The 20056-nt window shown below is 37.1% G+C and overlaps 1 protein-coding gene across 1 annotated transcript in view; it reads left to right on the plus strand.

The window, feature by feature from the left end:
* The window catches only part of Plaa (phospholipase A2 activating protein), a 29084-nt gene extending 15203 nt beyond the window's left edge, over positions 1-13881 (plus strand). Inside the window, exons 9-14 of the mRNA XM_034501989.2 lie at positions 371-590; positions 4509-4577; positions 7765-7833; positions 8744-8845; positions 11177-11341; positions 13133-13881. Coding sequence (XP_034357880.1) covers positions 371-590; positions 4509-4577; positions 7765-7833; positions 8744-8845; positions 11177-11341; positions 13133-13695 — 1188 coding nt within the window. The 3' untranslated portion in view covers positions 13696-13881. The remainder of the gene's footprint in view (positions 1-370; positions 591-4508; positions 4578-7764; positions 7834-8743; positions 8846-11176; positions 11342-13132) is intronic.
* Positions 13882-20056: the final 6175 nt, after the last annotated feature.

Raw genomic sequence — 20056 nt, forward strand, 5'->3', positions numbered from 1 at the left:
ATTCATGAGGCATACTGAAGACTGTGCTTATAATACCAGTATGTCTTGGTTACTGGGGCACCCTAACAGCTGATAATTTTAACTGTAAGATTAACCATTTGGGAATCATTTTTTGGACCTAGTATTAAAAAGTAGTTAGTCTATTCCCACCTCAGCCATCTCCTGCCCCACTTGTAATGAAACACTAATTTTGTGGCACATGCACACTTTGGTTTCTATCTGCCAAAAAGAAAACTTTATCATTGCGTTTTAGAGAAAGGTTTTAAATCTAGATGGTTAGAATAAAAAAAAAGGTATGACATCTGTATTATGTATGTCTTCAACATATTTGAATAGGTAAATTATCTTTTATTTTCTGTTTCCATTACAGGAATTTGATTATGTTTTCTCAATTGATGTGAATGAAGGTGGACCATCGTATAAACTACCATATAATGTCAGTGATGATCCCTGGCTAGTTGCGTACAACTTCTTGCAGAAAAATGATTTGAATCCCATGTTTCTGGATCAGGTGGCTAAATTTATTATTGATAACACAAAAGGTCAAACACTGGGACTTGGGAATCCCAGTTTTTCAGACCCGTTTACAGGTGAGTTTGGACTTGTATTAAGTCTTATGTACTAAAATTAGTATCGGGGATTGTGTGTGTGGTATTTGTTTTTGTTTTAGTGGAGATATTAACCAATGCAATGTGTGTGCAAATCCATACTCTTAGCACTGAGCTGTATTACCCAGTCTTTGCTAATTTTTCTTCTTGTCTGATGATTATGTTATGTTTTTAAATAAAAAGGATAGGCAGAGTTTTACTTTATATTCTAATCTGTAAGCCTCAATGTATACACTAAATTTATATTTTACAGAAACAGTTACAAAATTACTTTCTGCCCTGAGAGATGGTTCAGTGGTTAAGAGCACTGACTGATCTTCCAGAGGACCTGGGTTTAACTCCTGGCATCTACGTGGTGGCTCACAAGCACCTGCTACTCCAGTGCCAAGGGGCCTGATACCCTCTTCTAACCTCCTAGGGCACCAATATGCATGTGGCATACAGATATACATATAGGCAAAACACCCCTACACATAAAGTAAAAATAAAACTTAAATTACTGTCTTTTGAAACACAGCTTTGTGGAGCTAGAAAGCTGGGTAAGTGGTTAGGAATGTTTACTGCTCTTGGAGAGGACTCCAGTTTAGTTCCCAGCATCTCCATCAGGTGCCTCACAACTGCCTATAACGCCAGTTCTGAAGACTCTAATACCCTCTTTTGAACTCTGCAGGCACAGTACACATGTACATACCATTATTACACATAGATATATACATAATTAACAATAAATTATATATATACATATATATACATATGTATATGTATATATGGGTTTGACTGATGGCTCAGCGATTACGCTCTCGAATCAGTTCCCAGTACCCACAAGCTTACTACCATCAGTAATTACAGTTCCAGGGATTCAGTGCTCTCTTGATATCTACAAGTATTCTGATGTCCATAGGTATAGGGCACACAAATAGTATACATACATACATGCAGTCAAAGCATTCATACTTATAGAGTAAAAAGAAATAAATCTAATTTTTTAAGTATATGAAAATAACCTCCCAATAAATTAAATAAAATCAATGGATTTTAAAAAATATTTATTTTGTACATATTTTGTGGGCATGCATAGGACATATGGAAGTCAGAAGACAGGGGTTGCTTCTCTCCCACCATGTAGTTCCTAAGGGTCAAACATGTGTTAACTAGGCTTACTAGCAAGGTGCTATTACTTTCTGAGCTCTCTCACCAGTGCTGTTTTTTAAACAATGTGTATCATGATTGTCTTTATTAATTTCTTATTGCTGTGATAAGATGCTGTGACCAAGGCAACTTATAAAAGAAAGTGTTTATTTGGTGCTTACAGTTTCATGGTTAAATTCCATGACCATCATAGTGGGGAGAAATGGTGGCAGGTAGGCAGGCAGGCAGGCAGGCAGGCAGGCAGGCAGGCAGGCATGGTGTTGGAGCAGTAGTTGATAGATCACATCCTGAGACACAACCTGGGATCTGCCTGGGCTTTCTGAAAGCTCAAAGCCTGCCCCAGCACACCTTCAGCAAGACCATACCTCCTAATTCTTCCCAAACAATCCCACAAGCTGGGGACCAAGTATTCAAATATATGAGCCTTTGGGGGCTATTTATTCTCTTTGAAACCACCACAGTGGTAAACAAAGTAATGTTTTCATATGGGGTTAAATAAGATAGATGTACATCAACTTTAGGACAGAGTTTAAACATGTAATTTGTATTCCATTGCCTGTAATTTAACATGTTATCTATAATAAAAATATTGTGAACGGGATTAGGAGTTATTGCTAGAGTCCTAGTTATAATTCAAGAAGTATTACTATAAGTACAGGGTCCAGAACATTGAGGTACAGAGGAAATAGATTATCTTGTGTCCTCTTTAGACAAGGCTTCCTCTAAAATTTTAAAATAGATACTTAATAGATAGATAATGTCTTCCTTTTGGGGATGTGTGTATATGTGTCACTAAATGTGTTATAGTCAGGATTTAACTTAGGGAAGGCCTTATACATTCTAGCCAGCCATCTTCTTCAGTCTACCTGTTCTTATTTCTTACCATTGTTTTTCCTGTGTTTTTAGTTTGTTTTTTGATTGTTTTTGTTTGTTTGTTTTAATAAAAATTCATGTCCCCTTCCTCATCCAAATTTTATAGTAGATGTCATGATTTGAATATGCTTGGTCCAGGGAGTGGCAGTATTTGGAGGTGTGTCCTTGTTGGAGTGGGTGTGTCACTGTGGAGGTAAGCTTTAAGACCCTCAACCTAGCTGCTTGGAAGTTAGTCTTCCACTAGCAGCCTTCAGATAAAGATGTAGAACTTTCAGCTGTGTCTGCACCATGCCTGCCTAGGTGTTGCCATGCTCCCACCTTGGTGATAATGGACTGAATCTCTGAACCTGTAAACCAGATGCAATTAAATGTTGTCCTAGCCAGGACTACACAGAGAAACCCTGCCTCGAAAAACAAAACAAAACAAAACATCAAAAAAATAGCTAAATGTCCTTGTAAGAGTTGCCTTGGTCATGGTGTCTGTTCACAGCAGTAAAACCCTAACTAAGACAGTAGATTGGGCCCCTTTTTCCTCACAAATATTTCATGCTCTTCATATTCTCTTCTTTCCTTTTAGGGTAAGATTACATTGCCTATTTATATAGTTGAACTAATTTCACCTATATATTATCATAATTAAAATTTTCAAAATAATTAATTAGTATAAATGGCTTAACCTTCCAAATACTTGTGTTTATTAACACAAAGAGAAGTGGTTGGGGAGACTGCATGCTTAGTTCCTGAATATTTTTGTTGGTATTTAAGACTACAGGACAAAACAATGAGTATATGGAATACTGTAAAATCTAAGCACCTAGCTATGCTCTAGAATATTAACAAAATGTTTGACTTGTTTTGGTCTTCTAAGCTATAAGGGGTGTCTGAGTGTTTGCGCATGTGCACATGCAATTATTTCCTCCAAAGGTACAAAAAAGAATATTTCACATACCACATTTATGTACGTGTTAATGTAACTCTCATTCCCCGTGGCATTTTATCTCCCTGTCTATCGAGTAGTAGCATCAGAGGTCACAGTTAATGTTCCCGGCTAGAATCTCAGCACTGAGGGCACATTTGACTCGTGAGGTAAAAACCCAAGGCCTTCCCCAAAAGATTAACATTCAATGCTTGTGGTTTTCATGCAACAGCCACCACAGGAATCCTAGTAAATCTGTACAAGAACAAGGATAGGAATTACATATGTGTATTGTGGAGTCAAAGACCACATGCAACTTTGTTAAATTGATTTCAGTTATGTCCACACTTGTGTGCTGGGGCTAAGACTTCAAAAAGGAGTTAGTTTCTTATTTTATGCAATATATTCTGATCAGGATTTTCCCTTCCTGCACCTCCACCCAAATCCTCCCCACCTTCCTACTCACATAACTCCATGCCCTTTCTTTCTCTGTGTCTTTAGAATACAAATAGACAAATAGACCAAAAATATATGCACCCCAAACCCCACAAAAACACAAACCACAGTATATAAACCAAACACCAATAACGCTCCCTCCAACAAAAAAGGGCAAAAAGTCTACAAAAAACACAGTTGATTTAGTTTTGTGTTAACCATCAACTACTGGGCACAGGATCTGCCCTGAAGCATGGTTAATATACCTAGTGAGACTCCGTTGAGAAAAATTAATATTTCCTTTGCAGGTGTCATACACGTAAAATTAAAAAGGAAAGGAGCTATACTTGGAATACCAATGAAAGTTTAGTTTCTGTGCAGCACTAAGACATTTGACTATAATTTCTGTCACGTGACAGCTTTGCTTTTGCTCTTTTCTCCAAGCTTGGATTCATTTACTGTAAGCACTGTGCTATTATGAATCTGTTTCCATGTACTTGAGCTTTCCCGTTGTTTTGCATGCATAGGTGGTGGTCGCTATGTTCCAGGAACTTCAGGACCTTCCAACACAGTACAGACAGCAGATCCTTTCACAGGTGGGATGCAGCTTTTATTAATATAATCATGGCTGAATATATAGTATTTATATGACATGTATGTATAGCATATATATGGCTTTACATTTTGGAGATATAATTCAATAATGGTTAATTCCCTTAAAACCATTTTCAATTTTGATAGATCTTTAATTTGTAATTTTTGCATTTTTCCTACAATGTATAGATTACCAGAAACATTGTTTACTCCAGTGGTTTTTTCCTACCTGGAGATGAGAGTAGCTGGAAAGAGTTAGAAATAGAAGGTTTAATGACCTTAATAGAAGGGTAAATGACCATAATTCAAAACCTAAGTTCTATCATATTCTTGCTTTGAGAAATTGGTAAGTTACTTAACTCATTGGGTTTTTTTGTTTGTTTGTTTGTTTTGTTTTGTTTTTCGAAACAGGGTTTCTCTGTGTAGCCCTGGCTGTCCTGGAACTCACTCTGTAGATAGACCAGGCTGGCCTTGAACTCAGAAGTCCGCCTGCCTCTGCCTCCCAAGAGCTGGGATTAAAGGTGTGTGCCACCACTGGTTTTTTTTTTTTTAAACATCTGGTTTTTTTTTAAACTGTGAAATTAGGTAATAGGTTGTCCAACCAAGATAGAGTACCACTGTTATTATTGGCAGTACGTTACTATAAGTTGTGGACAAATTAGGAGTCACATGAATCCTTCGTATTGGATAGAGCAGTGCAATCAAGAGGTCCGCTCACACTTATTTTGACTAAGCACGCACAGAAGGAGGCATTCTGCCCAGCTATTCAGGATTAATATTCCTAGTTGAACTTATTAATGGCCTTGAAGTCCTTGAAGTGTCATTGTAGGTTTTCAGAGTACCTTTACTTCCTGAGATTAGCAAGCCTCAGTTGAATCAACGCTACTGGAAAAACATTGCCAGAGTTGACCTTTAATGCGGCTGAAGGAAGTACTGATGTTGGATCTTGAGGTTGAGTTTATGGACAATATACCCAGTTTGGAGGAGATTTGTGACCTTTAATGGAATCCAGTGGCCATCCAGACTCAGTACTGTGAGCTATGGAAATGGAAACCCATGACCCTTTTTAGCCATAAATTGTTTCACTATAACTATAGGTCAGTGTCATGAAGCTCTGAATTTCTCTCAATGAGATTCCTTTCTCTAATGAATAATGTGATCACCAAAATGCAAATAGTTGTATCTTGTATACTGACAACCAGATCGCAAGCTATATCCATTGGCAGTATGGTGTCTGTTAAGAAATATTTTGAGATTATGATTTAAAATGGTAATGAAGACCTGAAGAGTATTTAAATGATGTCTTTCTCTTTACCAGTAGTCTTAAGAACAGTGATGCCCTGAAACTTAGTCCAGCAGAATTCCATAATTATTTTCCTGGTCTTTTTTTCCTCTTTTCCTAAAATGGAATAAACATGCCAAGGTTAAACACATACTAAGAAAAGTCAGGAGAACTTCTGAATGTATCATTACCAGGAGATACCTTCTTGGGCAAGGTGTCAGTGACTCAAGAGATGCAACAAGCATGTAGATGTATGAAGTGGCCTACTAAATATCTAAGAGAATTAAGATACTGAACTCCACATGTACTGAAAGTAGATTACAAGATTATACATGATGGTACAGATTTTCTTAGTACTCCAGAGGTTAAGGACAAACTGAGCATTATAGAAAACCCTGCCTGTCTTAAGAAACAAAAACAAGAATAACAAAATGGTGACATCCTACCATATAAAGTTATGAAAATGAAGTGGTATAATGCATATAAAGGGTTTTTTTTTTGGGTTTTTTTTTTGTTGTTTTTTTTTGTTTGTTTGTTTGTTTTTTTTTTGTAAAATATCAGGAGGACATTTAAGCCATCAGTATTTACAGTTAGTTGCTCGTTCAACCTTCCCAGTGATGTAAGGGTAGAAGAGTTTCTCATGTGGCTCACAATGTAAGGTTCTTAATTCTCTTCCTTATTAATGTATGTAGCAGTCAGACTTAATGTTTATTAGGATGATCTTAGGAGCTTGTTTAAATTACTTATTTCAGTCTCCTACCCCCCCAGCAATTCTGACTCACTATAATGGGAGCTTATGCCATGATTCCTCAGCAAAGGCTTCCTGTTAAATAATGTTGGGGAGTGCTGTGCTGTGGAGTGGTTTTCATTGTAGTTTGTGACATTTCCTATTTGTATAAAGGGGTGGTTTTAGAGTGGGATTGGATTATAGTAATCAGATGGGTACAGAGCTCGTATAGACAGTGTAGGCCTCCTTTTAAAATATTGGGAGTCATAATGGCATTTCAAGCCTTACTGAGTCTGTACTTATGCCTAGTATTCTGGTTGACATACATTTTAAATCAAGAAATCCATTTGCTCTGTCATCATTATTATGTACATTTTTGTTGGGTTTTGCTTTGCCTTTTCTGTCTGTGATGGCTTGCTTGTGCTATCTAGATTATATGTAAACTTAGGAAGTTTTTGACCTCCTTCTTCCCTCAGGCTGACAGAGGGCTCTGAACATCACAACATTGACACTCTACATCTAGTTTTCATCCTTCTGTCTTTAGTAACACTTGTCAAAAGTAGAAGCTGAGATGTGACCAGGCTGTTGTCAGAGCATCCCAGATGCTTGCTTCTTTTTCCTTATAATAAGGACTTCATACATCATCTCAGAGGCCATTTTTTTCCCTTCAATCTACTATGTTTTGTAATTCACTAACTACTATGATTATGATGTGGAAGGTACCTAGTGTTTATTTTGTCACTTGAGAAGTATAATTTTGTAAAACTTTTAAATTACTTTGTTTACTTGTATGGGTGTTTTGCTTGCATGTATGTCTGTGCGCTGTGTTCATGCAGTATACTCAGAAGCCAGCTAGAGAGAGTAGCAGATCCCTTGGGGCTGGAGTTAGAGAACCCTGTGAGTCACCATGTGGGTGCTGTTAATGAGCCATCTTATTGAAAGCCCAGGTCCCCTGGAAGAAAATCCAGTACTCTTAACCACTGAGCCACCTCTCCAGCCCCAGGAATTACTTTTTAGCGAACATGTAATGGGCCTTCCTAATAAGCAGCTCACTGTAGGCATTTTTCTTATGTGCTATTTTGAAGTATGACCAATAGTGACATCATTAGGATAAGGAAGCAATAGTTAGGCTTTATGATATGTACTTACCTTTGTTCATAGGAGTGTTACTGCATTGTAGGTGCTGGTCGTTACATGCCAGGTTCTGCAGGTATGGACACCGTCATGGCTGGAGTTGATCCATTTACAGGTAGCTACTTTAAAATCTTTTTCTTTTAAATTTTTAAAATTGAATTTAAACTTCCTCAGGCCTTAGCCCAGTTGTTGAATTCTTGTCTAGCATGAAAACTGCCTTGACTTTGATCTCAGATGCTACACAAGAAAATTTTGGTTTTGTTTCTGTTAGTTTGAGAAATGGTCTCTTTTTGTAGCCCAGCACCTTCCAAGTGCTGGGACTAAAGGCATGCACAAGTATACGTAGCAACAAAAGATGATTTTAATTAAAGAAACTTTAATTTGAAGTCATTTTATTCTACTAAATATTATTGAAATTTCGATTTGTGCTTGTTTGTTAGTCCCAGGATATCTCTTTGGAGCCTGGCTGTTCTCAAACTTGCTGTATAGACCAGAGAAATCTAGGACTTAGAGAACTCTGCCAGCCTCTGCCTCTTGAGTGTTGTGACTAAAGGTGTGCACCTTCACACTTGGTTATTTTAGCCCATTTTGTTAGTTATCAGATAACTGAGTTTACGGTAACATGAATAATTTTTAACGAAAATGATGGCACTGTGCCATTTCTCATAAGTTATGAAAGACATGAGACAGGAGTTAGCATAGCATTACATTAAGATAAGAGGGAAGGCTCAAAATTGTTTTTGTTCTTTAGCCAGCATATTTTAGGTTGAATATTAAGAGTCAAATTAGGAAATATGAGATGAAAGTCCCTTTTCTAAATAGTCTTCCATTTTCTGAACCAGAAATTACTACACTAATAAATACTAGCACTATATAGAAGTTTGTGAATGGTTTGGAGATAGCTTGTTGTGTTATTGCATGCCTTGAGTAGTTAGGTATCTCAGTAATGGTAAGAATGTAGCTATACAGTTAGATATATCTTACTTTTGAGTATGCCTTATGATTTTCATGATCTCTGTAAATAGGAAATAGTGCCTACCGATCAGCTGCATCTAAAACAGTGAATATTTATTTCCCCAAAAAAGAAGCTCTTACCTTTGACCAAGCAAACCCTACACAAATATTAGGTAAGTCTATATTAATGGTTTTTCTTTGGATATTCAATGATCGTTAGAGATGCTCTCTCAAGACTTAATCTTCCTTCGCCTGGCATATGCCAAGATTTGGCTACCTAAACAAAGACTTCCAGTGAGATGTTTATTTGTTTGTTTATGTCTATTTCTAAATTTATTTTATGTCTGTTGGTGTTTTGTCTCCATGTATATATCTATGTATATCCATGTGAGGGTGTTATTTCCCTTGGAAATGGGGTTACAGAGAGCTGTGAGCTGCCATGTGGGTGTTGGGAATTGAACCCAGGACCTCTGGAAAACAGCCAGTACTCTTAAGAATTGCACCATATCTCCAGCCTCCTTAAGGTATTTAGTATCTGGCTGTGTTGACTGCAGTCTAGTAATTCGGCCTTAATGGATTCTAAGAGGCTTTGTACAAATAAGATACATGTTTTATCATGACTTTAATAAAAAAAAAAAAAAAAAAAAAAAAGAGAAAGTCCTGCCCTCAAGCTCTTATTGTTGTTTGGGTTTGTTTTAGATTTTTTAAGTTTTTTTTTGGGGGGGGGGGAAGTGATAATGAATGAATAAAGCATTTGAAAAATAAAGGTTATAATTTTTTGTTTTTTGTTTTTTTTTTAAAGCAGGTATGTACTGTATATCACAGGCTCACCCCTGACTCCTGATCTCTCTGCCTTAGCTTCCTGAGTATAAGGATTACAAGCATTGTACTACCACACCCCACTTTACAGATCTTACCTTTAAAACACATTCATGTTCTACACAAAACGAGCTCAGTGCCAGTTTTAGAGGTTCTTTGTTTCATAATGCTTTTCAGAGCTTTTTTTTCTTTAGCCTTAAAAGTTTTTTCAGATGTATTATGGTTCCTGGGTTTGTTTTTATGTGTTTGTATTTGTGAATGTGTGCATCTTTGTTTCTAAATGTTTCTTGAACTTTTATTTTGTCTCTTTTCTTCTGTTTGTTTTGACATTTTTTTGTGTTGTTTTTCTTTTATCTAATTGAATTATTATTATTTTAGATACTGATTTGTATGGTTTGGAGTGGGTAGAGAAGTAGGGAGGCTCTGAGAGGAGTTGGGGAAGGTGAAAGCATAATTAGAATATATTATTTTAAGAATATGTTTTCAATTTAAAAGACAAACTTAGTGTCCTGTAGACAGAGGCAGTGTGAAGTACTTGTTGCCGTGCCTGAGGGCCAGGGTTCTTGGGACCTACATGGAGGGAAGAAAATGGACTACATGTCCTCTGACCTCCATACCTGTCCAGAGTCAGCAGTTTATTGTGAACCCTGCACCTCGTGTACAGAGATCTTAAGGCTTTTAAAATGAATAAAAACAGGTACTAAAGGTATTCTTAGCATTTAGGAGGATGAAGCTGGGAGAGGTCAACGTTAGGCCAGCTTGAGTTGTATAGTGAGACTGTGTAGGAGAAAGGGACTTGGGGTCAGCGGTGGTGTGAGAGAAACTATACTGTTCGCTTTGATTGCTTTTCTTTTGCTTTTTCTCAAATTGAAGTGAAAAGAGAAAATCTGTGACTATAAATTACTTTCTCTCGGCCACAGAGCTGATGGTGACAATTGACATAAGGGTGGTACCTAGACATAGATGTAAGGCAAATATTTTGTCATTATTGTTCTTCGTATTATTACCAAGAACATTGAGAGGCCATAAAACTTTGAACTTAAAAGTATATGCACACTTACTTAGGCATTTGTTAATTCTACTACAAATTTAAAAGATTTCTTGCTTCTTACATTCCTTAAATGTTGTTTCGGATAATTTGTCAGTTTTAAAAACTGAAGTACCAATACAAGTGAGTTAGGTCCAAAGTCCATGTGTGATTGTTAAAAGATTTGTAAGTCTGAGACTGGTGAGATGTCTCAGCAAGTAAAAGTGCAAGCTTGATGTCTGGAGTTTGATCCCTGGAATCTGTGTGGTGAAAGGAGAGAATTGATGCCTTAAGGTTGTCTGCAAACCATGGTACATGTATGCCTGTATGCACACACCATACACAAAATAATAGATAAATGTTTTAAGTTACTGTGGATTTGGGGAAAATAGGAGCTGACTTACACTTAAATATACATAACTTACTATTGCTTTGGAAGACAGAATGGCTCCAGAGCAGTACCTGAACATCTGGGAAATCAGGTAAAGTCAAAACCAATGTGGTCACTGTTTTTTTTACCATATAATTCAATGCTCATAGACTTCATTTTATGGTCTTTGATAATTGCCAAGAGGAATGTTGTTGTGCAGAGAGTTTTCCTGAAAAATGTTGTCTCAGGTCAGTTAGGGAATTTTGAAAGATTGGCTTTGGTTTCTAGGAAAACTGAAGGAACTTAATGGAACTGCACCTGAAGAGAAGAAGCTAACTGAAGATGACTTGGTACTTCTCGAAAAGATACTGTCCCTGATTTGTAATAATTCTTCAGAAAAGCCAACGGCCCAGCAACTTCAGATTTTGTGGAAAGCTGTCAACTGGCCTGAAGGTAAATAAGTAGTCTTCAAAATTTAACCAAGAAGTTTTTTATTTCTGCCAAATTACTGATATTTCTAGATTAAATAGAAGTTAACCTGGGTATTTCTCCTTGAGATTATAGACAGTTGCACAGAAAGGCTTTGCCACATTACTAGCGTTCATAACCTTTGCTTGGATCATAGTCTATGAGAATCTAATGGTGTATGTTTGGTATTGCTTAACTGAAACTTAGAAATCAGGAATGTTTTAGGATTTGGAGTTTCTCAACGTTTAAAATATTTTTATTGACTTTACTGATTGATTTTGGATTTTCAAATTAGATACCTAATGCTAAAATGAGATTTTAGGATTTGAGATTCTCAGCCTAAACTACAATGATCTCTGTACACACAGCAGTTTGAGAACTGTCATAGTGTCTGATCCCTTTCATACCCTCTGGCCTATTTTATGTGTATGGCTGTTTTGCCTGCTAGTATGTATGTGCACCACACGAGTGCTTGCTGAATGTAGAGGTCAGAAGAAGGCAACAGATCTCTAGGTGCTCCAGTTAGGATGGTTGTGAGCCACCGTGTGGGTTCTGGAATTTGGACCTGGGTCCCTCCCTGTAAGAGTAGCTAGTGATCTAAATCACTGAGCCATCTCTCAAGCCTGTGATTTATTTTCGTGGCAGTTCTTTATTTGGAGTAAAGAGGTTGCTTTTCTTTCCTACAAAATAACCACATTAAAGATTTAATTGACTGCTTTGACTGCTTATTGTGTTCTACCCTTCCTTTGAGTGGCAATTAGACTTTCGCTTATTAGGGTTGTTTTATTCTGGTTCTTGTGAAGATCATTTATACATGATGATGCCTTTTGTCTTGGTATTATGGAGCATGTGATATCCTATTTTCTTAGACTCACAGTAGGACTGTTCAATAAATGTTCAGATGATATCTGTATGGCCCTCAGTTATAAAGCTCTAGCAAACTATGAGGATCTTTTTAGCATTTGCTAACTGAAGTTCTTCTCTAAATAACTTTTCCTTTAACTCTTGAGCCTAGTTATAAATATTTAAAACTAAGTCTTTGCAGCATTCATTCAACTCATTATTGATGGTTTAGCTGTGTCAGACTATTTGACAGTGTAGAGAGTTGCCTCGGTTTTGAAATATATAGCAATAAATATAGTCTGTGTTGTGGTAAATACTATTTGGGGGTTTCTATCCCACCTTAGATCATTTAATTCCCAAATAAAAGACACAAAACCTTTATATTTATAGTAAGCCTTAAAGCATGAGAGCTGGTCAGATATCAACTCTATGCTATTTTGTCTACTTCCTGTTAATAATCCTGATAGATAGATAAACTTGCCATGTTCCTCCTGGGCCTGGTCTACTCCAGTTGGCCAGGCCTCATGGCCATGCTTTATGATCTACCTACCTACCCCTTCCTTCCTCGTGGTCTCTGCCTCAGATTCCGAGCCTGGGTTTCCAAAAGCCCCACATACCTCTCTTCTGCCCAGCTCTAGGCTCTAGGCATCTTTATTCAACAAATAGTTTTAAATTAAGGAGCCAGATTCAAAGCATCACTTGTATACATTAGGATCTCCTCATTGGGGACAACCAGATCTTGAGGGCCAGTATTTAGCATTACAATACATAGCAACAGACCAAATCTCAACACTAGGCAAATATAAAAATAACATTTATATATATTCTAAAAATGATTGTTTTATAGTGGGAAAATAAAGTAAGTTTGAATAATAGCTATAAGGAATTTTCTAGATTTTTCATACACATTAATGAATATTTCTTTTTTAACAGACATTGTCTTTCCTGCACTTGACATTCTTCGGCTATCAATTAAGCATCCCAATGTGAATGAGAATTTCTGCAATGAAAAAGGAGACCAGTTTAGCAGCCATCTTATCAACCTTCTGAACCCTAAAGGAAAGCCAGCAAACCAGCTGCTTGCTCTTAGGACTTTTTGCAATTGCTTTTTTAGTCAGGCAGGACAAAAGCTCATGATGTCCCAGAGGGAGTCACTGATGTCACATGCAATAGAACTGAGATCTGGGAGTAATAAGAACATTCATATTGCTCTGGCTACATTGACCTTGAACTATTCTGTTTGTTTCCATAAAGACCATAACATTGAAGGGAAAGCTCAATGCTTGTCAGTAATTAGCACAATCTTGGAGGTTGTACAAGACCTAGAAGCCACATTTAGACTCCTTGTGGCTCTTGGGACACTTATCAGTGATGATTCAAATGCTATACAATTAGCCAAATCTTTAGGTGTTGATTCTCAAATAAAAAAGTATGTCTCCGTATCAGAGCCAGCTAAAGTAAGTGAATGCTGTAGACTTATCTTAAATTTGCTGTAGCTGTGGGGAAAGGAAGCTGACGGGTTTTTTGTTTTTTTTTGTTTTTTTTTTTCCCCCCACATTTTACATGACTGATTGCAGATGTTTAAAAAAAAAAAAAAAAAAAGGAAAACTGGATTAAGTTCAGATCTTGTAAAGTTGTGTCGAGGAGAAACAAATTATAAATAAAGTTTTTGCACTGCTGGCTGTGAGGTTTTCCTGTGTAATGGAGTAGATTGTCAAGGGTGTAGAAACATTAAAAGCTATAATCAACAACAGCACAATTACAACAGAACTTTCCTCCTCACCTTAAACACTCAGGAGAACACAGAGGTTATATAACCTGTTTCTGTTTCTATATGACATCTTATTCACTTGACTGTTCTCTTTTGTACATTAGCGTCTCCACTTTCACTCTTGTATTCTTTCAATAGCACTGATACATTTCAAGGTCTTCTTTTAGGATTTACTTGAAAAATAATTTTAATTAAGTTTGTTATAAATTGTAAATGGATAAATATACAATTCTGGAGCCATTTGTAAATAGAAAGTATCCTCTTTCATGGTTCAGTTTTACATGAAGAAAGCAAATTGGTAAGCTGTTATATTACATATCAATTCAGACAAATGCGGCCTTAAATGATTATGGTTTAGAAGTTTCACTATATGAGGTAACTTCATTTGAGTTTTGACATCTGATTATTTGTGGTCATTATTTACAAGTTAGATCATTTCTTTGATCCTTCACCATTTGAAGTGTTGTCATTTTTCATTTCAGTTTTGATATGATTATGTATTTGTTGATCATCTTTATTACTTCAAAGAGAATATTTGGAATTTTTTTTTACTTTTACTAGACAAGTGTGCAAGCAACATTTATCAGACTTTAAAGTAAAAAAACTGTCATGTGAAATTAGTAGTTTTAGTTCAGATATTACATTTATATACATTGCTATCTAATTCTCAAATCAGCTTTCTTTGAAAAGTGGTTATTATGCATTTGTTTTGAAAAGGAAAGGTGATAGAATAAATTATAATAAGGGGAAAAACTGAACATAAAGTCAAGAGTACTCCATGCAATCTACACAAAGCACTTGCCATGATGCAGCTTCCTAGAAAGCCACAGATTTGTTTCTGAATATCCTAACAACTACAAAGGAGGAAGTGTCCTGTAATTCAACAATTCATTTTGTCTATGACAGTGCTGTTTCTTCTTTCTTTTTTGGTTTCTCAAGACAAGGTTTCTCTGAGTAGCCCTGGCTGTTCTGGCACTCGCTTTGTAGACCAGCTTGGCCTTGAACCCAGAAACCTGTCTGCCTCTGCCTCCTGAGTATTAGGATTAAAGCCACCATTCTTAGCTCAATCCGTTTTCTTAAGAAGTGTACTTATATTGGTATGTGTATGTGTGTACCTTTTGGTTTATTTGTTTTTCAGTATTAGGGACCAAACCTGGGTGCATGTTGGGGAAGGTCTACTCACTGGATTACATTTCCAGCTCCAGGTCTTTGATTTTGATTATGGAAGAAATGGCTTTTATAAAGACTCCGTTTATAATGGTGAGCAATGTTCTCAACACTGACATTACAGAGAACCATGGGGTTTCCTGACTTAATGCCATATTATAATTTAAGAAGGACAAATTTTTTTTCCACTAAGGGGAAGAAGGTTCTGAGTGTTTAGATTAATACAGGGAAGAACTTACAGAATATCAAAAGGGAGTGAGGAAATGTAGATAGGGGATGTGTACCTGACTAAGTATTAAATTCCAAATTCCTGTGTGTACGTGAACTTTAAACTTTATGTTGCTGGTTCATTTATGTACTCTGTTTTACTTGTACTGAAGTGAGACTTAAATTTTTATATCAGAATTAAATGGTAAAATATAAATCATCCTGGTGCCGTTACAATACTTGCTTGTTAATACATCCAATCTAGCATGCAATTTTAAGTACAATTTATGTTATATTTTGAAAAGCAAGGTGGGTATCTTTGAAAAAAAGGATGGATGTGGTCTTACTTAAAACATGAGTTCACTCTTCAGAATGTAAGGTGGCAAATTGTAAATACTTTTGTTTCTTATCACTCACTGTCTTTTTTATAACGATCGTATTTGTACAGTTTAACAAAAACATAATCTCACTTGAATCTGTTAAATGGTGGTTTACATATTTTGTTTTTCTTTAAACTTTTTTTATAGACCTCTTAATGTTTTCTTGAATATAAAAGAAATAAACATTCATTTAGTAAAACATACACACATCTTATTGACTGTAATCCTACTAAATAGAAAATCATTCTTAGTTTTATACTGCATTGACATGTATGTAAACATGCATTTTATGTTTTCAAAAAGGGACATATTTGTTCAGAAATGTTAATATTCCGTTATATTCATATACCCATTTTTTATTATCTGGAACTTTCCTGATTTTGATTATCAAGCAGTGCTATTAAAGATCACACAGTAGGGCTGAAGAGATGGCTCAGAGGTTAAGAGCACTGCCTGCTGTTCCAAAGGTCCCGAGTTCAATTCCCAGCAACCACATGGTGGACAACCATCTGTAATGGGATCTGATGACCTCTTCTGGTGTGTCTGAAGACAGCTACAGTGTACTCAAATAAATCTTTCAAAAAAAAAAAAAAAATCACACGATAGTCTTACCATCCCCTTGGGAATATATTTTATGCATGAAATTGATGGATCAGAATAATGGGCAATTTTAGGTTAATGTCTGTGTCTAAATGAACTCCACTGGGACAATTACAGATTAGTGAATTTCCTACTGTATTTTCAACCACATTGTCTACAAAAGACATATGTGATGTTCCTTTCATAACTGTTGTTTTTATTTCCTTATATATCTACTGTTGTCGTTTTCTTATAACTAGCTGCATTTCATTCACTGCTAATATATCACCACTCAGCATTTTTTTTTTTTTTTTTTTTTTTATCCACTGCAGTTTCACAAATGATGGTAGAAACATAGCTATAGATAAATTCTTTTCAAAGATAATTTTGGGGCTAAGTGGGAAGTAGGTTCCTTGGTGCTTACCACACAGCATTTTATGAAGAAGTGATAAAATGAATAGAGACGTGTTTGTGATTGTTCTTTTTCCTTCAGGTCTTCAAAGGATTCCCTCTTACATGTCTTAAGAGAGAACTTAACTACTCAGGATTAAGACTTACCCAGGGGCTGAAGAGATGGCTCAATGGTGAAGGATACTTGTTCCGTTTACAGAGGACCTGGGTTCAGTTCCCTATACCTAATGGGTTTACAACCATCCATAACTCCAGTTCCAGAGAATCTGATCTCTTCTGACCTCTTTGTGCACAGCATGTTGGATGAACACATACATACATATATACACACACACTCATACAGGCAAAACATGTATCTGCAAAAAATATGTAAATTTAAAGTTGTATTAAAATATACTTTCTAGGGTCTGGAGAAATGGCCCAGTGGTTAAGTTTGTGTTCTGCTTTTCCAGAATCTGTGATTAGAGTCACAGTTCACAGATGGCTCACAACTGCCTGCTAACTATAGATCCAGAAAGACTGGATAACTCTGGCCTCTGTTGGCTCAGCACTCAGTTGCCTACGTAAACCCACATATCTACACATAATTTAAAAGTAATGAATCCACCGGGCGGTGGTGGCGCACGCCTTTAATCCCAGCACTTGGGAGGCAGAGGCAGGTGGATTTTGAGGTCAGCCTGGTCTACAGAGTTTCAGGACAGCCAAGGCTATACAGAGAAACCCTGTCTCAAAAAACCAAAATAATAATAATAATCTAGATATCAACAGGAGGAAATCAGAAGAGGAACAGGGTTTCCAGTTTTACAGGAAAATTAAAAAACACTTTAGAGATCTTACTTAAAAAAAAAAAAAAAGCAACAGAAGAGACTTCCAGGATATTACTGTCAACAAGTAATCCAGTAGTCAAAGGTTGCTTCCTCGTTTCAGAGCTCCAGCAGCCGGATAGTGACTTCTAGTCAGTTGAAGGACAGTGGCTGTTCTATTTATATAGCTCATCGGGTAACTCACTACCATTACTCTGTCAGTAGGACTGCCTCAGATGTAGGTCTTCCTTTCTCTTGCAGACCTTCCTTTCTCTTTGCTTAAATCTCTTGCTGCTCTGCTACTCTCCTGTCATTGCTTTCTTCATTATGCTTCTGTTGCCTTGGCCATTTGCTCTTCATGCTGGAGAGAGCTCTACAAGAAAAACTAACACACAGTGCTGATGTTTGCTTTATAGAGCAAATGTGTTTTTAAAATTCTAATAAATGCAGCACTGGGTAGTCATTTGTCTTCAATGGAAATCATAAAAAACAAACAAAAACCCAAAGCCCTCTCCCAGACTATCACCAACTCAGCAAACTGAACTGATTGTCTAAACCAGGTCCTGCCATATGGCAGAAAGTGATGTGACTAGTCATTATACAGACAGCAAATATTTGAAGTGGCCCAAGATTTTGAGTATGTTGTGGGGAAAAAAATGGTTTCCTTCTTTCTTCAGAACAACCCATTAAAAAATAGTCACCGACTTTTAGACATAAAAGCAATTTAAAAACCTAGCTAATGTGATCATAAAAGCTTGCTTGTTGCCGGGCATTGGTGGTGCACACCTTTAACCCCAGTACTTGGAAAGCAGAGGCAGGAGGATTTCTGAGTTCAAGGCCAGCCTGGTCTACAGAGTGAGTTTCAGGACAGCCAGGACTACACAGACTTCCCCCCTCCCCCCGTCTCAAAACCCCTCCCCCCCAAAATTTGCTTGTTGTTCAAGACTTACCACATATTCCAGGTTCAACTTGAACTCAGTCACCTGACTCAGTCTCCCCAGTGCCAGGATTACTGTGTATCATGACACCGGGTGGAAGAACAAATTTGTTGACTTGCCCTTGCACAAGCAGACCCAGTGCAAACTGGTAAGAGAGAGCTGCTGAGAATGAATGGTGAATAGGGAATGATAGAGAAACAGTCTTTTTTTACTTGTCTTTAGCTCACTATGTAGCCTCACAAGCTAGCCTCAATCTTCAGACTTGATATGTTTCCCTGACTGTTCACATGTGAGCTCATGCATACCACACACACACACCACACACATACACATACATTACACACACTACACATTACATACAACACACTAGACACTACACACATACACAGAGACATACACACAAAATCAGTGCTGCTATTGCATGTAGGCACATGCCACTGTACAGGCACATGCCACTGTACTCAGACCTTTACCAGAAACTAACTTATGGTGTAGCACAAAGAACAGACCAATTCTCCCATAGTACTTGAACCTACGTTCTTACATGTTCATGGGTTAATTCTTTGGAACCACATAAACATCTTCCTTATCAAGCTGGGATATTTCTTTTTTCTTCCTCTTTTGTTTTCTTTTTTTAAAAGACTTATTTATTTGTTTATTTATTTATATGAGTACACTGCAGGTATCTTCAGACACATACTAGAAGAGTGCATCAAATCACATTACAGATGGTTGTAATCCACCATGTGGTTGCTGGGAATTGAACTCAGGACCTCTGGCAGGGCAGTCAGTGCTCTTAACCACTGAGCCATCTCTCCAGCCCTTTTAAAGGTTTTCTTTTTGAGACAGGGTTTCTTTGTGTAGCTTTGGCAGTCCTGGAACTCACTTTGTAGACCAGGATAACTTCAAATTCAGAGATCTGCCTACCTTTGCCTCCTGAGTGCTGGGATTAAAGGCATGTGTCACCACCACCTGACTAGGCTGGAGTATTTCTGTGCTGCAAAGCCATGGCCCAAAAGGTAGTGGAAATCTTACCAGAAAACACTGTTCTCTTCTGGGGAGGTCCTTCTGAATTTTAGTTTCCTGTGCCAAATGATTTAGTCCATTTGTAACATGTGGTGAATTTTCTTAGACTGCAGTTGTACTTACTCTCCTTAGTTTTAAGGACAAGTGGAAGACACAAGGTAATAATAAGTCTCAGTTGTTAACAGCGGTTTTAACTTTGACTAGCCAAAGGCTACTTTGTTGATTTTGCTTTATTAACCTTAGTTCCCATCCCATTTGGAAAATATCAAGATTTTTCCCTTTGAAATAATAACAGGAAGGCCCATCTGCCTAGGAGGAGGAAACATAGGAGCAGACTCTCCTCCAGGGAGATATTTTTCCACTTCTGTTGAGATCTAAACTTAAAAATAAGAAATCCACGTTTTTAATGGGGAGCTCCTGGGAACAAAGATCTGGATCACAGCTTTCAACTTGGGGGTTGTGTTTTCTGGAAGCTAAATAAAGGGCTCCCTCCAGCTTCCTGGAGGTATTGTTAACCCATCCTGTGTTACTTACGAGGTGTTGACTCATTTGAAAAAAGACATGCTGCATGTCAT

The sequence above is a fragment of the Arvicanthis niloticus genome, chromosome 5 (genome assembly GCF_011762505.2).
Source record: "Arvicanthis niloticus isolate mArvNil1 chromosome 5, mArvNil1.pat.X, whole genome shotgun sequence".
Lineage (NCBI taxonomy): Eukaryota > Metazoa > Chordata > Mammalia > Rodentia > Muridae > Arvicanthis > Arvicanthis niloticus.